Source organism: Theobroma cacao, chromosome 5 (assembly GCF_000208745.1).
Source record: "Theobroma cacao cultivar B97-61/B2 chromosome 5, Criollo_cocoa_genome_V2, whole genome shotgun sequence".
In the NCBI taxonomy this organism is placed as follows: domain Eukaryota; kingdom Viridiplantae; phylum Streptophyta; class Magnoliopsida; order Malvales; family Malvaceae; genus Theobroma; species Theobroma cacao.
In genome coordinates this window covers 19,102,731-19,116,686 of record NC_030854.1, presented here as the reverse complement: position 1 = coordinate 19,116,686, position 13,956 = coordinate 19,102,731, and the positions used below count along the sequence as shown (strand labels likewise).

At 34.4% G+C, this 13,956-nt stretch overlaps 1 protein-coding gene across 4 annotated transcripts; it reads right to left on the bottom strand.

Moving 5' to 3' along the window:
* LOC18507262 (transcription factor PCL1) lies at nt 565-8,223 on the bottom strand. 4 transcript variants are annotated; one of them, XM_018122122.1, is made up of 3 exons: nt 8,028-8,223; nt 6,828-7,907; nt 565-580 (listed from the first exon to the last, which is right to left on the bottom strand). In XM_018122122.1, exon 2 carries the CDS (start codon nt 7,788-7,790, stop codon nt 6,840-6,842), a length of 951 nt encoding a protein of 316 aa, XP_017977611.1. In that variant the 5' UTR covers nt 7,791-7,907; nt 8,028-8,223; the 3' UTR covers nt 565-580; nt 6,828-6,839. The 4 variants fall into 4 exon arrangements, with proteins under 4 accessions (XP_017977611.1, XP_017977613.1, XP_017977612.1 ...); XM_018122124.1 differs by lacking the exon at nt 565-580 and having other exon boundaries at nt 5,988-7,785; XM_018122123.1 differs by lacking the exon at nt 565-580 and having other exon boundaries at nt 5,988-7,907; nt 8,032-8,223.

Genomic DNA, 13,956 nt, shown 5'->3' with positions numbered 1-13,956 from the left:
TTAATCATAAGACAGAGAGAGTATTAAAAATCCAAACTACATATTACGTTCAATTGCAATCTTAGAAAAATAAATTTAGCTCATCCTAAATATTGAAAACATAATCCAAAGAAGTTTAACTATCAATTACAATATAAGAAAAACTAACAAGAAACATAGAAGAAAAGAAAACTAGAGATTTGTTGGATCTTCAATCTTTAATTTTCCAAAGTCTTTCTTGCCTTCTTGTATGCTTGAAGACTATTTTTCCTTCAAAGAAACTCTAGTTTTAAGCGTGTTGAAGACTTGCTTCAAATTGCCTTTTTATAGCCTCCAAAACCCTAATTTAACTCAAATTCAAATAAAGTAGTCATGTCTACACCACGGCCTCCATTTTTCTATGCTTCAACCTTGAATTCCTTGAATTTTGGCTCACATGTTGCTCCCTTGGTGCTGTGGCCTTCAACTCTCGGTTGGTGCACCATATGCATCACCTTTTGGCGTCGCGGCACCTAAGTTCCCAAGGCCTCGACACTCTGCTTGTTGCATTTTGTATTTACTTTGGTTTTCTTTTCCATTTTGAAGCCATTCGATCGAGCACCTTTCAAGATCAAACAAACTAAGTTACTATCATGATAAAATGATTTAATCAACAAAAAATCAAATCAAAATCAAACTACTTAAAGCAATTAAACTAAACTTAAAAGAAATCACTAAAACGTGACAATTTCAAATCAAAACTCAAGGATTTAGCTAATTCTTATGCTTAAAATGTGACAAAATAGCTCTATAAAATAGAGTTGTCTTTCTACAATCTAAATTTGATGTTTTAGTGAAATTTAACCCTATTTTACTTAGAAAAACCCTGTTACCTCGGATTGAAACATGAAATGGATACAATAGTGGTTTGATAGTTGTATCGCATCATGGATTTGGTTTTAAAGCAAAATATGTATGGTTTCAAAGGATATGGCATAGTTTTATAAAGTAATTATCCCTGTATATGTTCATTCCCTTTCTTATGTCCCTTACTAAATCTTATGCTCACCTTTTAAAATTCATACTTTTGGTTTTCAAATCCAGAGGTAGTTGGATCATAGCTTGAGGAGATCTACACCCCACCTACTGGTAGGTAAATTTTGGCATTCACTAGATGACACCTACTCAAAGTCACAACACTATTCATGTGTCAATTCTGGTATATTTTGTATATGTTAGATGTCCAGTACAAATGGTGATGTAGCCACGAGTTGGCAAGGGTCTAAGACTTAGATGAATTTTATAAATATTGTGATATGTTTCATGTATGACATTTCAGAGTTGATATATATATATATATATATATATATAGACACACACACACACATACATATGATGCGTAATAGCTATAGATGGTTGATATGAGACGTATATTAATGATGTGACAAGTTCATGAANGTATATATATATATATATATATATATATAGACACACACACACACATACATATGATGCGTAATAGCTATAGATGGTTGATATGAGACGTATATTAATGATGTGACAAGTTCATGAATATAGAGGAGTGAAAGACTTGCTTGGGTCTAGTGTGCTTTGCCTATTAGGCCCATGCATCAGTTTGGACTCGAGATTGGATCGTGACATAATGCCAAGTTAATTGAATCTCTACCCCCTTCCTTAGTTTCTTTAAACTTCACATGATATCAATGTTGTTTGTATTTGTTGTAATGTTATTGTATCTTTCTCGCTAATTAGAGATTCCACAAATTTTTCAAAAACAAAATTAAAAATTCCACAAATACCTCATAAGATTCTAAAAGAAAAGCAAGAAACAAAAATGCCTTCTCCTAATAAATCTTGGCCACATCTCTAGAATGGATTCCTCATAAATAAAATTATTAAACATGTTACCCCCAATGCATAACCAAATAGTGCTAACATGCGTTTCTTCAAACTTTACCCATTCAACATCCTTTATGTCATCCGATTGCCTTTTCTCTTTTTCTAAGAAGGAGCTCATCAAACCTTCGATACAAGAAGATTTTCATCCTTCTTTACCATTGCATGAAATTAGTCCTCTTATCAAACTTCTAAATTAATAAATTCATAAAAGTAGTAACTTTTTAACATTTCTTTGTTGAATCTTGATTACCAAACTGAAAGCTTTGATACCAATTTGTTCTAAAATTTTCTCAAAAAACAATAAAGATAAATCCCAAAGAAATTAAGCAAATAGAAAAAAAAAATTATATGGCTGCATCACTTGCTTACGTCTACGGAGTAAAATAGATTTTTTACTAGTACGAATGAAAATACAATAAAATCTCTATTCTACAGTCTTCCAAACCAAGTCAAAGAACTCTTCTACACATTCTCTCAATAGTCTCAAAAGAACAATCACTTAGGCCCATTCTAGCTCCATCTAAAGTAGAAAATAAAGTTAGAAGATTTTCTTTCTCTAAGGCTCCCAAAAACACTACCTAACTTCTCAAGTTTAAAGATCCACTTTTATAATAAAAAAATTCAGAGTAAAATAAGATTAACACTTAATGTGAGACAATAATTTTAAAATTGTGTAACTATTCAATATTGTCAACAAATTAAAATTCTAAGCAAATAAAATTTCGAATTTTAATCAAACCAAAACTCAATAAAGACAGACAAATACTAATTAAAAGAAAATAAATAACTTAAAATGCAACTGAAATGGATGCGATGATGGCCATCCTCCGTGCAGGCAGATCAGATCCACAACTTGCCATGTAGACATTGTATGGGAAGCAATAGCAATAGTAACAATTTATAATCACGTAAGCAGATCTAAAAAATTTATTTTCAAAGGCATATTTGTTAAATATGGTCTATTATAAGGCTAAAATGGAAACAAAACCCTCCGCATGTAAAATATCTCTGGTTTCATGGATCGTAAATATTTCTATTAGGGTATACAACCAGATTTGGTATGATTTTCCTTGAGAGTCGCAGACAAAGCTGTTTGTCATGTTTCACCAAGAAGTTTGGTGTCCCAAGTTTCCCTAAACTAATGTCCAATAATTAAGTGAGATCCAGGGTGTCTTCCACATGCTTTTGACAGGGTTTGCATCTAAAAATATTAGCCTCAGAATAGGGGCACCACAAGAATAAAGAAGATTTGGTGAACCGCATCAAGTCAAGACACCCTGTCTTTTGTGTTCTCTTTTCGGTTTTTTTTTCTTTTAATCTCTGAAGTCTGATTCTGCAGTGCCAGAATAATTGAACTCTGCCTCTCTGTGCCTGTCTTCAAAGTTCAAACATTTGATAGTATGGTAAGGTTTGATAGCCAAAAACTTAAGAGGCAGCAATCCGACATCTGGGCTTGGAAATTGGATGAGATCACTTCCCATTGGTTCAGGACATTTCTAGTTCCAATTCTTTCGGGTTTTGAGATTTTTTGTTCTCAGAATATAAGAACACTTTTATTTCATTAATATTGCTACTTACTGTGTTGAATTATTCGGAATATTCTCATCAACTTTTTTTATTAACATTACTTTATTATAAAAAAGTTGGCACTTTTTTTTCTAGGTCGGCAAGTCGGCACCTGTTCCTCTGATCTATAGCTGATCATTTCCTTCAATTATTCAGGTTTTGCAACGTCTACATTTTAGTGGGTTTGTTTCAAGGCATTCGATGTTGATGTATTTTGGACTGTTTTCAGATTTTGGGTTATTGATATTTCCCCTTTTATCCAGGAAATATAGAAAAAAAGGGGTAGAGATAAGAGGAGAAACATAGAGGGGTTGACCTCTTGCTCTGCCGCCCATGTTACTACCATTTCATTTTAAATTTCATGATGATGAACACCTTTCCCTTGACAGCTAATGGTTTATTATTTAGGAAAATCGCCTGACATTTAAAGCCTTGAGCTTATGCATAGATCAAATTCACTAATCATTGTTAAATGAGTGTACTTTTATCACTATAAAATGCACCGGCAAGATTTGACATGTTATCCATTATCCATACCGTGAAGGCTTCTGAGCAATAATGCATGATCATTGTTCATTCAGGTGTGATCGTAGTAATACCAAGTCATGATAAAGGTCTGTGCCTATTTCCGAGAATTGGATCATCACTCAGATTCCAACACTGAACCTGACAGCATCACTCTATTCCAATCGCTACGAGCGAGAAATAAGTCTCAGTTGAATGTGCTATTTCTGTGAGTACCAGAATGAGTGAGATTGGTATCTGGTAAGAGCAACAATTTTGGAGAATGCTATAACAATCTGTGGCAATATTTCTAGCCTAAAGCTAATGAGTCTTAACAACTATAATAAGCCATTTGCTAAACAATTTGTCACGGGTAATGAGGGGAGGAAAGTTGCTCCAACTAGCAACCTCCAAACACTGCTGCATAAGCAGTTATGGTATATTGAACAAAAAAATACACTGGTATCTAAGAGTTGCACACTCCATTTATCCAACAAGTTATCTAAAATTATTCCTAAAATGGCGGAGGCAAAGGGTACATCCAAACCTTTCACAATGCTAAATCTTCCACTTACTATAGTTTATTATAAGAAACCCCTGACCAAAAAACAGATACTAATCAAAGTCACCCTACCAATCAAAACCTAACAATACATTAAGATCCAAAGCACAACTAGTTGGTGTTCATAGTAACTAGTGGACAAAAAATATGTTAAATTCTAATTTCATTGCAAATACCAACGCTCTCCAGGACAATATCAAACTGAATGAGATGTTAAAACATTGAATACCATGTAGCTATAGATATGAAATATCATTCTCTCAAATGAAATTCTGAAAATTATAGATTTTTCAACCCTAGTTGTCCAGATGCCACTTTGTGTCTAATCCACAGTTGACTCCAAAGAAGTCAGCAGAAGTAGATTTTTCAGCAAGTTCAAAAGTATCACCAGCTTGTTAAAGCTATAGTTGAGTTACGTAAGGATATATTGTTTCTGTTCTTACCCATTCAGAAAATAAGCAGAAAAATTCTTCATCGAAGCTATGGAATGAACCACAGAACTCAATCTCATATATTTCCCTAAGCAAAACTTCTCAAGTTCAATCAGCAGTTAAAAGATTAACTGCCATGCTTACCTCTAGGTCCACATTAAAAAATGTGCGCAAAATCTAGAGAATGAGAAGAATTAACCAAAAAAAGGAGGAAAAAAAGTACAGACCAGGAACATCATACAACTGTGGTAAATTAAATGGAGAAACATACATTTCAGATTGTCATATCACATACTAATTACCTATAACAACAACTAGAATGTACTGAACAAATACTAAAAGGCTAAAGTAGACACCCATGACCAATCACAAGGTTAGGTTTCAGATGTGATCGATAGATTAGGTCACTACTTAACTACCTTAGAAGTTACAGGTATGTACTGTAATCACAAGTTATCTTGGAAGTTGATATGACAGAATTCTTTATTGGAAATCTGTCCCAGTTTTGAAAATTTAAAGATAATTATGTAGGGGACGTATGGTATATGTTCTGTTTACTTGCATAGATAACAGCCCACGCTCAGAAGTTCAAAATGTCACGAAACCACAAGATAAAGATTCAAGAAAAGGAAAAGATAACATAGTTTGCTCAAAAAAATGAAAAACATCCAAAGGTTTAAACAATCATATATGCACTGAAAAGGTAATAAAATAGCTCAATAAAAATGGATTATGTACTTTGACCACAAAGATGTTGCTCACTCTCACTGTGCCAAAAATTGACACCAAAATTCTTCTCAGTTTGTTTTAGAACAAAAGAAAACTTCTGGTTAGAATTTTATCAACTGCCTTCTTGTTTCAGGTGATTAATATTTCAGCCACAAATGACTGAGAATGAAGATTGAAGATCATATGTTTCAGCAGTATGCAAAAGAATTCTTACATGATTCTTCCATCACAAATGCTGAGTGTCCTACTTCGCACTACACAATTTATGTCATTCAACAACAACACAAAAAGTTAGAGATGTTGTGAAATTCGGAAAATCCAGCTAATGTTCATGGGGATTAGAATAAAATTAACATAAAAAAAAGTCAGAGATCCCTGAAAGATACCCTTCATATCACAGGTCCAAAGTCTTCTATGGAGTTACACAATGTACAATTACAACTTACCTCTACATAACACTTAACTAAGAAGACGAAATGATTAACATAGAAGAGAATTTTGGAAACTGGAGAACCTCAATATAAGAAACAAAGACACCAACAAGGAATGTAAGCATTATTTTTCCCGCCAGCAAGCTCAAAATTTAGTCATGTTGCCTCAAAACCACCTTGATGGCTGAAGGACCTCCCAGGCAAGCAGACTCCAAAACTTAAGTAAAATGAGCTGATCCCAAACAACAATGGGGTAACACAACCTCTAAGCAGTCCAGATTAATCCAATAGCACCAGACCAAAGTAATTGCAAACATTGATAAGCTTAGGAACTTTTTGTCGCTTAGAGTGACATCACGATCAATATCCGTCACCAGAAGCTGACCGAGAACACAGACTGCCACTGACAACTTAATTACAAGGGTAGAAGTCTGCAGAACTGAAGATTATAAAACAAATGACATGGCAACCAACTCTAATGCCTGACGGAGTGTGGTAAAAGAATACCAGATTAAGTACACTCCCCACTATCTCAAGATGAAAATTCAGATTAAGAAATTGAAGTCCATTGCCAATTACCACCTCCCCGTCAAGATCACTTAAAAAAAAAAAAAAGAAAAATGACCACCCACCGACCAAGACTCTACATGATGAAACTCAAACAAAAGGAGTAATCAAAATAAAAGAAGAAAAGTTGAATGATGAAAATGGAATGTCAATAATTACCAAAGTTTTGAATCAATCATCCCCAGTTGGAAATAAAGTAAGAACCTTCCTTCCACCATTCCCATTGGCAGATTCCAAATCTTCCACATAACTACTGGGAACTTGATTATGCACGGGTGCCCCTCCCATTCTATGCATTGGTTGCTGCGTCTGCCTGCCTAAGAAGGGGTGCTCGAATTGGCCATTTGGGGATGATCCAAAATGCCCCATTTGTCTATGATACTGAGTCTGCAGATGTGGATGTCCTACCGCCGCTGCCACTATCTGCTGTTGCTGGTGATGGTGGTGATGCTGCAGTGCCGGCACTGGTACAAACGGCAAGAAATGCTCCGAATTACCCCTACCCGGATGAAGAAAGTGCGGTGGAACCGGTGAGCTTGCAAACAGATGGTCAGTCACCGGATCAGCCGTGGCACTCAAACTGGCACCACCAGCTCCACCGTTGGCACCACCGCCACCGCCACCTCCACCACCAGATAAGCCTTGCATTCTCTTCAAATAAAGGCGATATTTCTGCAAATGACTAGCAACGTTTTCTCTGGTCAAACCATCAACACTCATAAACTGCATTATGGTCTTGGGGACGGCGTTTTTTATCCCCAAATGAGCCACGGCGTCAACGAATCTCTTGTGGAGCTGTGGGGTCCACACAAGGCGAGGCCGCTTGAGAGTGCGTGCGGGCTCATCTCCAGCAGCCCCGGACCCCAAGTCACCGGAATCAGCAGCAAATTCGGCCGAAGTGGGCTGAGAAGGAGGCTGCCCGGCTGCGGAGGGTGGAGGAGGAGGCGGTGGCTGTGGCTGTTGTTGTTGTTGTTGAAGGTGGTGGTGGTGGTTTGGGTTTCGAATGTCGAAGGCGAGAGCAAGATCAGGTGTGATTAGGGTTTGTGAAAGAGGCATCAGCTCTTCTGGTGATGGCAGCTCTTCCTCCCATCTTGCGAACCAATTTGAGTCTTCATCCCTCATTATTCACAAATTGTGATAATAATTATAATTATTAGTACAAGTAAATTTTGAAAAGCAACAAATCGAAACCTAAATTTGGACCAACAGCTCCCAACTCTGCTGCTGCTGCCGCTGCTCCTGCGACATACAGACCATCATCGAATTTCAGAATTTATTTATAGGATTGGGATATGATTAAAAAAAACAAAACAGCATGATTGGAAAATAAAAATTAAAGAAGAGCGAGCAAGGCAATACCCACAAAAGGAAGATGCGCTTTCCTACCCCGTCCGCAGCCTGGAGAGCTCGGATTCGAGGTCAGAATCAGAAGAGAGAGAGGGGATTGATGAGAGTGGAGAGAGGTTCGAGGTGGATCTTGTTTTCTTCTTTTCAGCTTTTATCATGAGTACTGTGTCTGATGCTTTTCTTAAATTCTCTCTTATTTGGATATTTTCATTTTGTTTTTCCGAGATTTGGGCTTTTATTCATTTTCTTTTCCTTTTCACAATAAAAACGTTGGCAATCCTTCTCACTGGATAACATCGCCATACACTACCTTATTGGTTAACATTCAATTAAGGTAACTTGTCTTGCTGGTAACATACTCCCACTTTAACTTCAAAGTACCATCTATTAACACATGTAAAAATAAAAATTTAAAAATCTTTCAAAGTAAATATTTTTAATTTTATGAATATTTTATTTTGAGTGTTTTTAATTTTGGAATTTATATATATTAAGAACGGTCACAACATTTCACTCACTGATAGGATACTAACAATATATCAAATATAAATCTTTATATTATTATTATTACCCATTAATTTATCATTTCAAATTAAATGTTTATTTTCTTATATTTTTAAAAAGGCTAGTACTACTTGAAAGATTAGAATCCAGGAGAGGAACTTTGAATTGAAAAATTGACAGTTAGGGTGAGTATTGATTGATTAAAATTGAAATAATTGATCAAAATGGATTAGATTCGATTAATTCAAATCAATTTTTTTTTATTTCGATATTAATCAATTAAAAAAAACAATTTATTTGATTGTTTGAATCTATTTTTATATTCAAAATTTACAATCAAACAATCGAAATAATATATTTTTAGATATATAAATATTATTAATATTTTCAAAATATATTTAAAAATTATCTTCATCCTAGTGGAAAAATAACTAATTGAACTGATCGAGTTCGATTATTTTTGTTTTTTTATTACAATTTGATTGGTCTCACTTATTTTATAAGCGTTTAATTAATTTAATGTTTTAAATTTATAAAGTCAAAGTAAGGGACTGACCAAATGCTTACCAATGAGTGTTATAAAGATTTTAAGATTTTATTATTTTTATTATTACTGTGAGAAGTTTTGTTTTGATTGGCTAGGCATTTGCCTTGGCTTTTGGGGCCTTCCTTTGGCATCATCCGTCCCATTCCCACTGTTTCTCCATAGTGCGTGACAGCACGCATGTCCATGATTTGAGACAAACAGATTATGTTCATGTATGGTGTTAACTTGTTCATTGGTGATTCCTTTGTCTGTGTCTGACTGAGCCATCAGCAATCAGCAACCAAATGCTCACAGGAAGTAGACGAGACGCGTCCTCTCACGCGTGTCTCAATCATGTACGGTTGCTATTTGTGGCCCAAACTGGCAGAGGCTTAACTTTATATCCACACGGATGATGGATGCAAAGTTTGTTCCCTTTGCGATACTTCTTTTCATTCTTCGACGGAAAATCTACTCGTTTACTGTTCTGATGCAGCCCTTTCTAGTCCCGATGGGTCTTCTTTTTTTTTTTTCTTTTCTTCTACAAAACAAAGCAATATTTTTGTATTATAACAAGCTAGTGAATGTATCTACTAAACGAACTTTTGTAACACACAATTACCTCTTTGTATCAAACACATTGTACCACCTTATTTGTTTCCTTCCGTAGGGTAATGAAGATTGAGTTTGCTCTAAATCCATTATAACTTTGTGAACATTCCATTTAAAATCAATTAATTATTGATAAAAAAACATCTCGCACATGTAAAGTATAATTATATTAAACTATATTAATATAAAATTTATTATTATCTTATGACACTTTCATTTTTGTGTTTTACGGTTAATCCTTATTTTAAATATGTTGTTTCAAGACATTTGATTTTTTTTATCCTAACACAATGTATTTGTTGCAAATAATTGCTTTGCACTTACAAACTCAAAAATTTAAACAATTTTAACTTAATATTATTGATCCTAGGTGGGCTATCTAAAAGGGTGAATAACACTTTTAAAAAGAATTTTGAAAGTTTAAAAGGAATGAAAGTTAATAAATAAGGAAATAGTTCACAAAGTAAAGGAGTGAGAAAAGTAAACAATGTACAATTATGTATAATGATATGAATCTTGTTGTGTAATGACTCTCTTCCCAATTGTTATTGGCATTCGAGACTTACGAGAGAACTCGCCAAATCCCAAACAAGTCTTAGTTGAGATTCTTGTTAACCCATCAAACATTTTACTGCGTAAATGAATCGCCTTGGATTTTATTATAACGTTCCACTTGTGACAATTATTAAACATTTTGCCGACTTGTAATAATACTATCGTTTACTTAAACGAATAAGAAGCTGTAATTAAGATGTAGCAACTAGATAACAATGTCCAATTCTAGTAAACTTCAAGATAAATTCAAACCTCACACTTAGAATCCATTACACAACCTCAAGGATTTTAGCATTACATTTTCGATAAACTAATAATTTCTATAAGTCTAACTGTTTTACACAACATGACCCTTATGCAGCAGAGCGACTCGGAGTGGAAGTCTAAGAGATGCCATTACCTACGTCATAGCAAGTCAAATATGCTGAGGCAATACACTTGAGCTGATCACTTATTTGCAAAAAGGGGAAGATAAAGGAGATGAGTCTCACAAACTCAGTGATTATCGGCTCTGTGAGCAGGGTGTAGATGGGAAATAAGCCAGGGATAGAAATTTTGAATATTAAAAACATAAGAATGTATATAAACAATTTAAACTAAAATGGAACATTTGTGCCTTACATATAACCCAAGAATTTTGATGCAAAATAATCATTTCAATTAATTTATCAAAGCAAGTGCAAGGGAAAGATTTCTACCATCGAAATCATTTAACATCCTTTACTTAAATCAAACCGGCATAAGAATGCATGCTTCAGTAAAATCAAGCATTATCAAAGCTTATACACAAGCTCATAAATCATCTCATCCCCGAAGAATTAAATACAAAATAAATAAAGGAGCTACGAAAAAACTTGTAATTCTCACCATGCGAAAGAATACATGTTGGAAAACCCAAAGAGATATCACTCTCGACTAGGTAATCATAATAATCAACTCGTGGACTCGCTTCCAAGTAATAACATCCGAGAGGCCCCCCTCCACCGGATTCCCAAAGCCATGGTAGTTGTCAAGCCTGACTCTACAATATGTTTATTATGTCATTTTTACATAAGAATGCATGTTTGTTTACTTGGGTATCTCAAAAATCGTTAAAGGACGGTAATGTACCAATGGTACAATTAAGTTGAATTAAGCCTCGAACTAGTCCAAATAGAGATTTTAAAATGAAATTGAGAATTTTAAAACCCCAGAATGACTTAAAATAGTGATTTAGAGTTTGAGGACCTATTTGGAGTCAAATTGGATTTTCATGAGCTAGGGGAAAAATGGTCATTTTGCTACCCGAGGTTAAAATGTGAGTGTTGGATGAAATTTTTGACTAAGATTGATTATTTGGAGTATAATTTGAGTTTGAGAAGTGAAGAATTTTAATTTCGATATTTTTCTAGCATAGGGGTAAAATAGTCATTTTGCCACCCAAGGGCAAAATTGTAATTTTACATCACCCAACACTTGTCCAGCACATGGATTTTACCCAATATTATCATGGATAATTGAGAAAATTTAAGTGGTGGAGAGAGATTGCTTAATGGGTAAGTGTGACACATGGACCAATGGAATGGTGACATGTGTCAAATTTTCATCCATTTATTATTTGGCTTAAAAATCAGCACAAAATCAGTCCATTTCTCTTCATATGGCCGGCCAAAGGAAGAACAAAGTGTGAAAATTCAATGAAACAAGTGAAAAAAGTAACATTTTTCAATTCTAGCTTGTGATCTCTCTTTCTTAAGCATTTTTTCTTATTTTTCATGGTTGAATCACATGATTTCATAATGGGTATCTTGCTGGCCGAACACTTAGAGAGAGATTCTGATGCTTGATTTGGTTAGATTTCAGTGTATTTTAGTGTTTTTAGTTAGTTAGTGATGTGTAGCATGAAAAGCCAACAAGAAAAATTCATTTTCTCCCATCACCCATCATTGGCCGAATTCTCCATGTGGAATATTGATGATGATTTTGATTTTATTTCAAAGTGATTTGGTTAGGAATTAGTGATTTATGGTGTGAGAATCAAGCTTGAAAAATTATAGTGTTGATGCACCCACCATGGCCGAATTTTCCAAGAGAAAATGTGAGGATGATTTTGCCATATTTCAAGTTATTTAACTTGTGTTTGATGGTTTGGAGAATTGGAAGAAAAATGAAATTAATTGGAGTTAAATTGGACATATTGGCCAATTAATCGAGTGATAGATCAAATTAGGTCAATATCGTTTTATTTAGGTACACAATTGAATTTGTATAGAACACCGTATTTAGACGATAATCTAAACAATTTGCAGTCCATTTCATGCATTAGTATAGAGCCTGAAATAGATTTATAATGGCATGACACAATATATTGAATTATGTGTTGTGTATTGTCTAGGTGGTGAGCATTCTGGCAAAAGTAAAGAGATAGTACCCAAGGATCAAGAATCGGAGTACTCGAAATTCGATTCCCATTACAGTGAGTAACCTTATTATCGTCTTAATTATCTAAAGTGGTTTTTATCCGATTTTGTGATTTTATGGAAAATGAGTTTAAATGGTAAATCTTTATGTTTTATAAGTAAAATGTGATTAAATGAAATGATTTTATAAATTGTCTTGAAATTGAAAGATGGTTTTGAAAATGGAGTAATTGGAGACTAATTGTTGTGTTATAAAGCATGGTTTGAATTGAATGGCTTATGATAATATTTGCATGAATGGCTGAATTCGTATTTGTGTTGAAAATGTATGAACTATTAATTTGCCTTGAGAGGCTGTAAAATAAAATAATTGCCATGTCATGTTATTGCAAATTTTATTGTATGGTGGGTTATAAATTGGTCGCTGTAGTGGACAGGTTCTGTGGACCAGCCTATTAGAGGGGCACGGTAACCCTATTATATTCATACCTCAGTATGAAAGGCGCGGATGGATAACTCCTGAGGTTAACACTTTAGAGTTCACTCACGCTAAATCGCCACGTGAGGGTGAACTTAGCCAACGCCAAGGAACGGCTATATTTTCAAAATAAAAAAAAACATGATTTATGCGTACATAACTTTTTAACAACCTTGGCAGACTCGGTTGGGATAGCCCTCGGCCAAGGTATCCCTAATAACTGAGTATGAGAATGATTTTGGCACGAGCCAAACTTTTTAGGAAGTCATAAGCCTCATTGTTTATTTTGGTTAAATGAATTTAATTTATCTTATTAAAATGAGTTTGAAATGCTGAGAATCATTTTTATGCTAATCTATTTTATTTGTCTCCATTTACTCAGCTTTAGATATTTTAGATGGTATTTGTTTACTCACTGGGATTATGTAATCTCACCACCTTCCTTTTCACCCCTTTCAGGCTCAGGATAGTTGGTAGATAACTCATTTCGTTGAGGGCTACAGTTGGACTTGCATCCTCAAAAACTGTAGGTTTACCGCTTTTGATACTTTTAGTCGTTCGTGGGCTCACGTGTCACTGTAAATCAAATCTTATACTTTGGTTATTTGTATTACAGTATGTATGAATTTATTTAGCTTTTACGCTACAAAAATTATTTACCGGTAACTCTATAAATATTGTTTTATAAAAAAATAGAATATTTTATTGAATATTTTTATTATATTCAAATAGTTATAGTTTCACTTTAAATGAATGTTTTAGACATCTAAACTTATTTTTCATTATGAAATATGTGTTTTCCACTCGCATACTATATTAAGATCGGAAGAGCGTCGTGTAGGGAAAGAGTGTAGATCTCGGTGGTCG

Bases quoted from the DNA above. Each gene is read 5' to 3' on its own strand.
- LOC18507262 (XM_018122122.1), bottom strand. From the start codon at position 7,790: ATGAGGGATGAAGACTCAAATTGGTTCGCAAGATGGGAGGAAGAGCTG.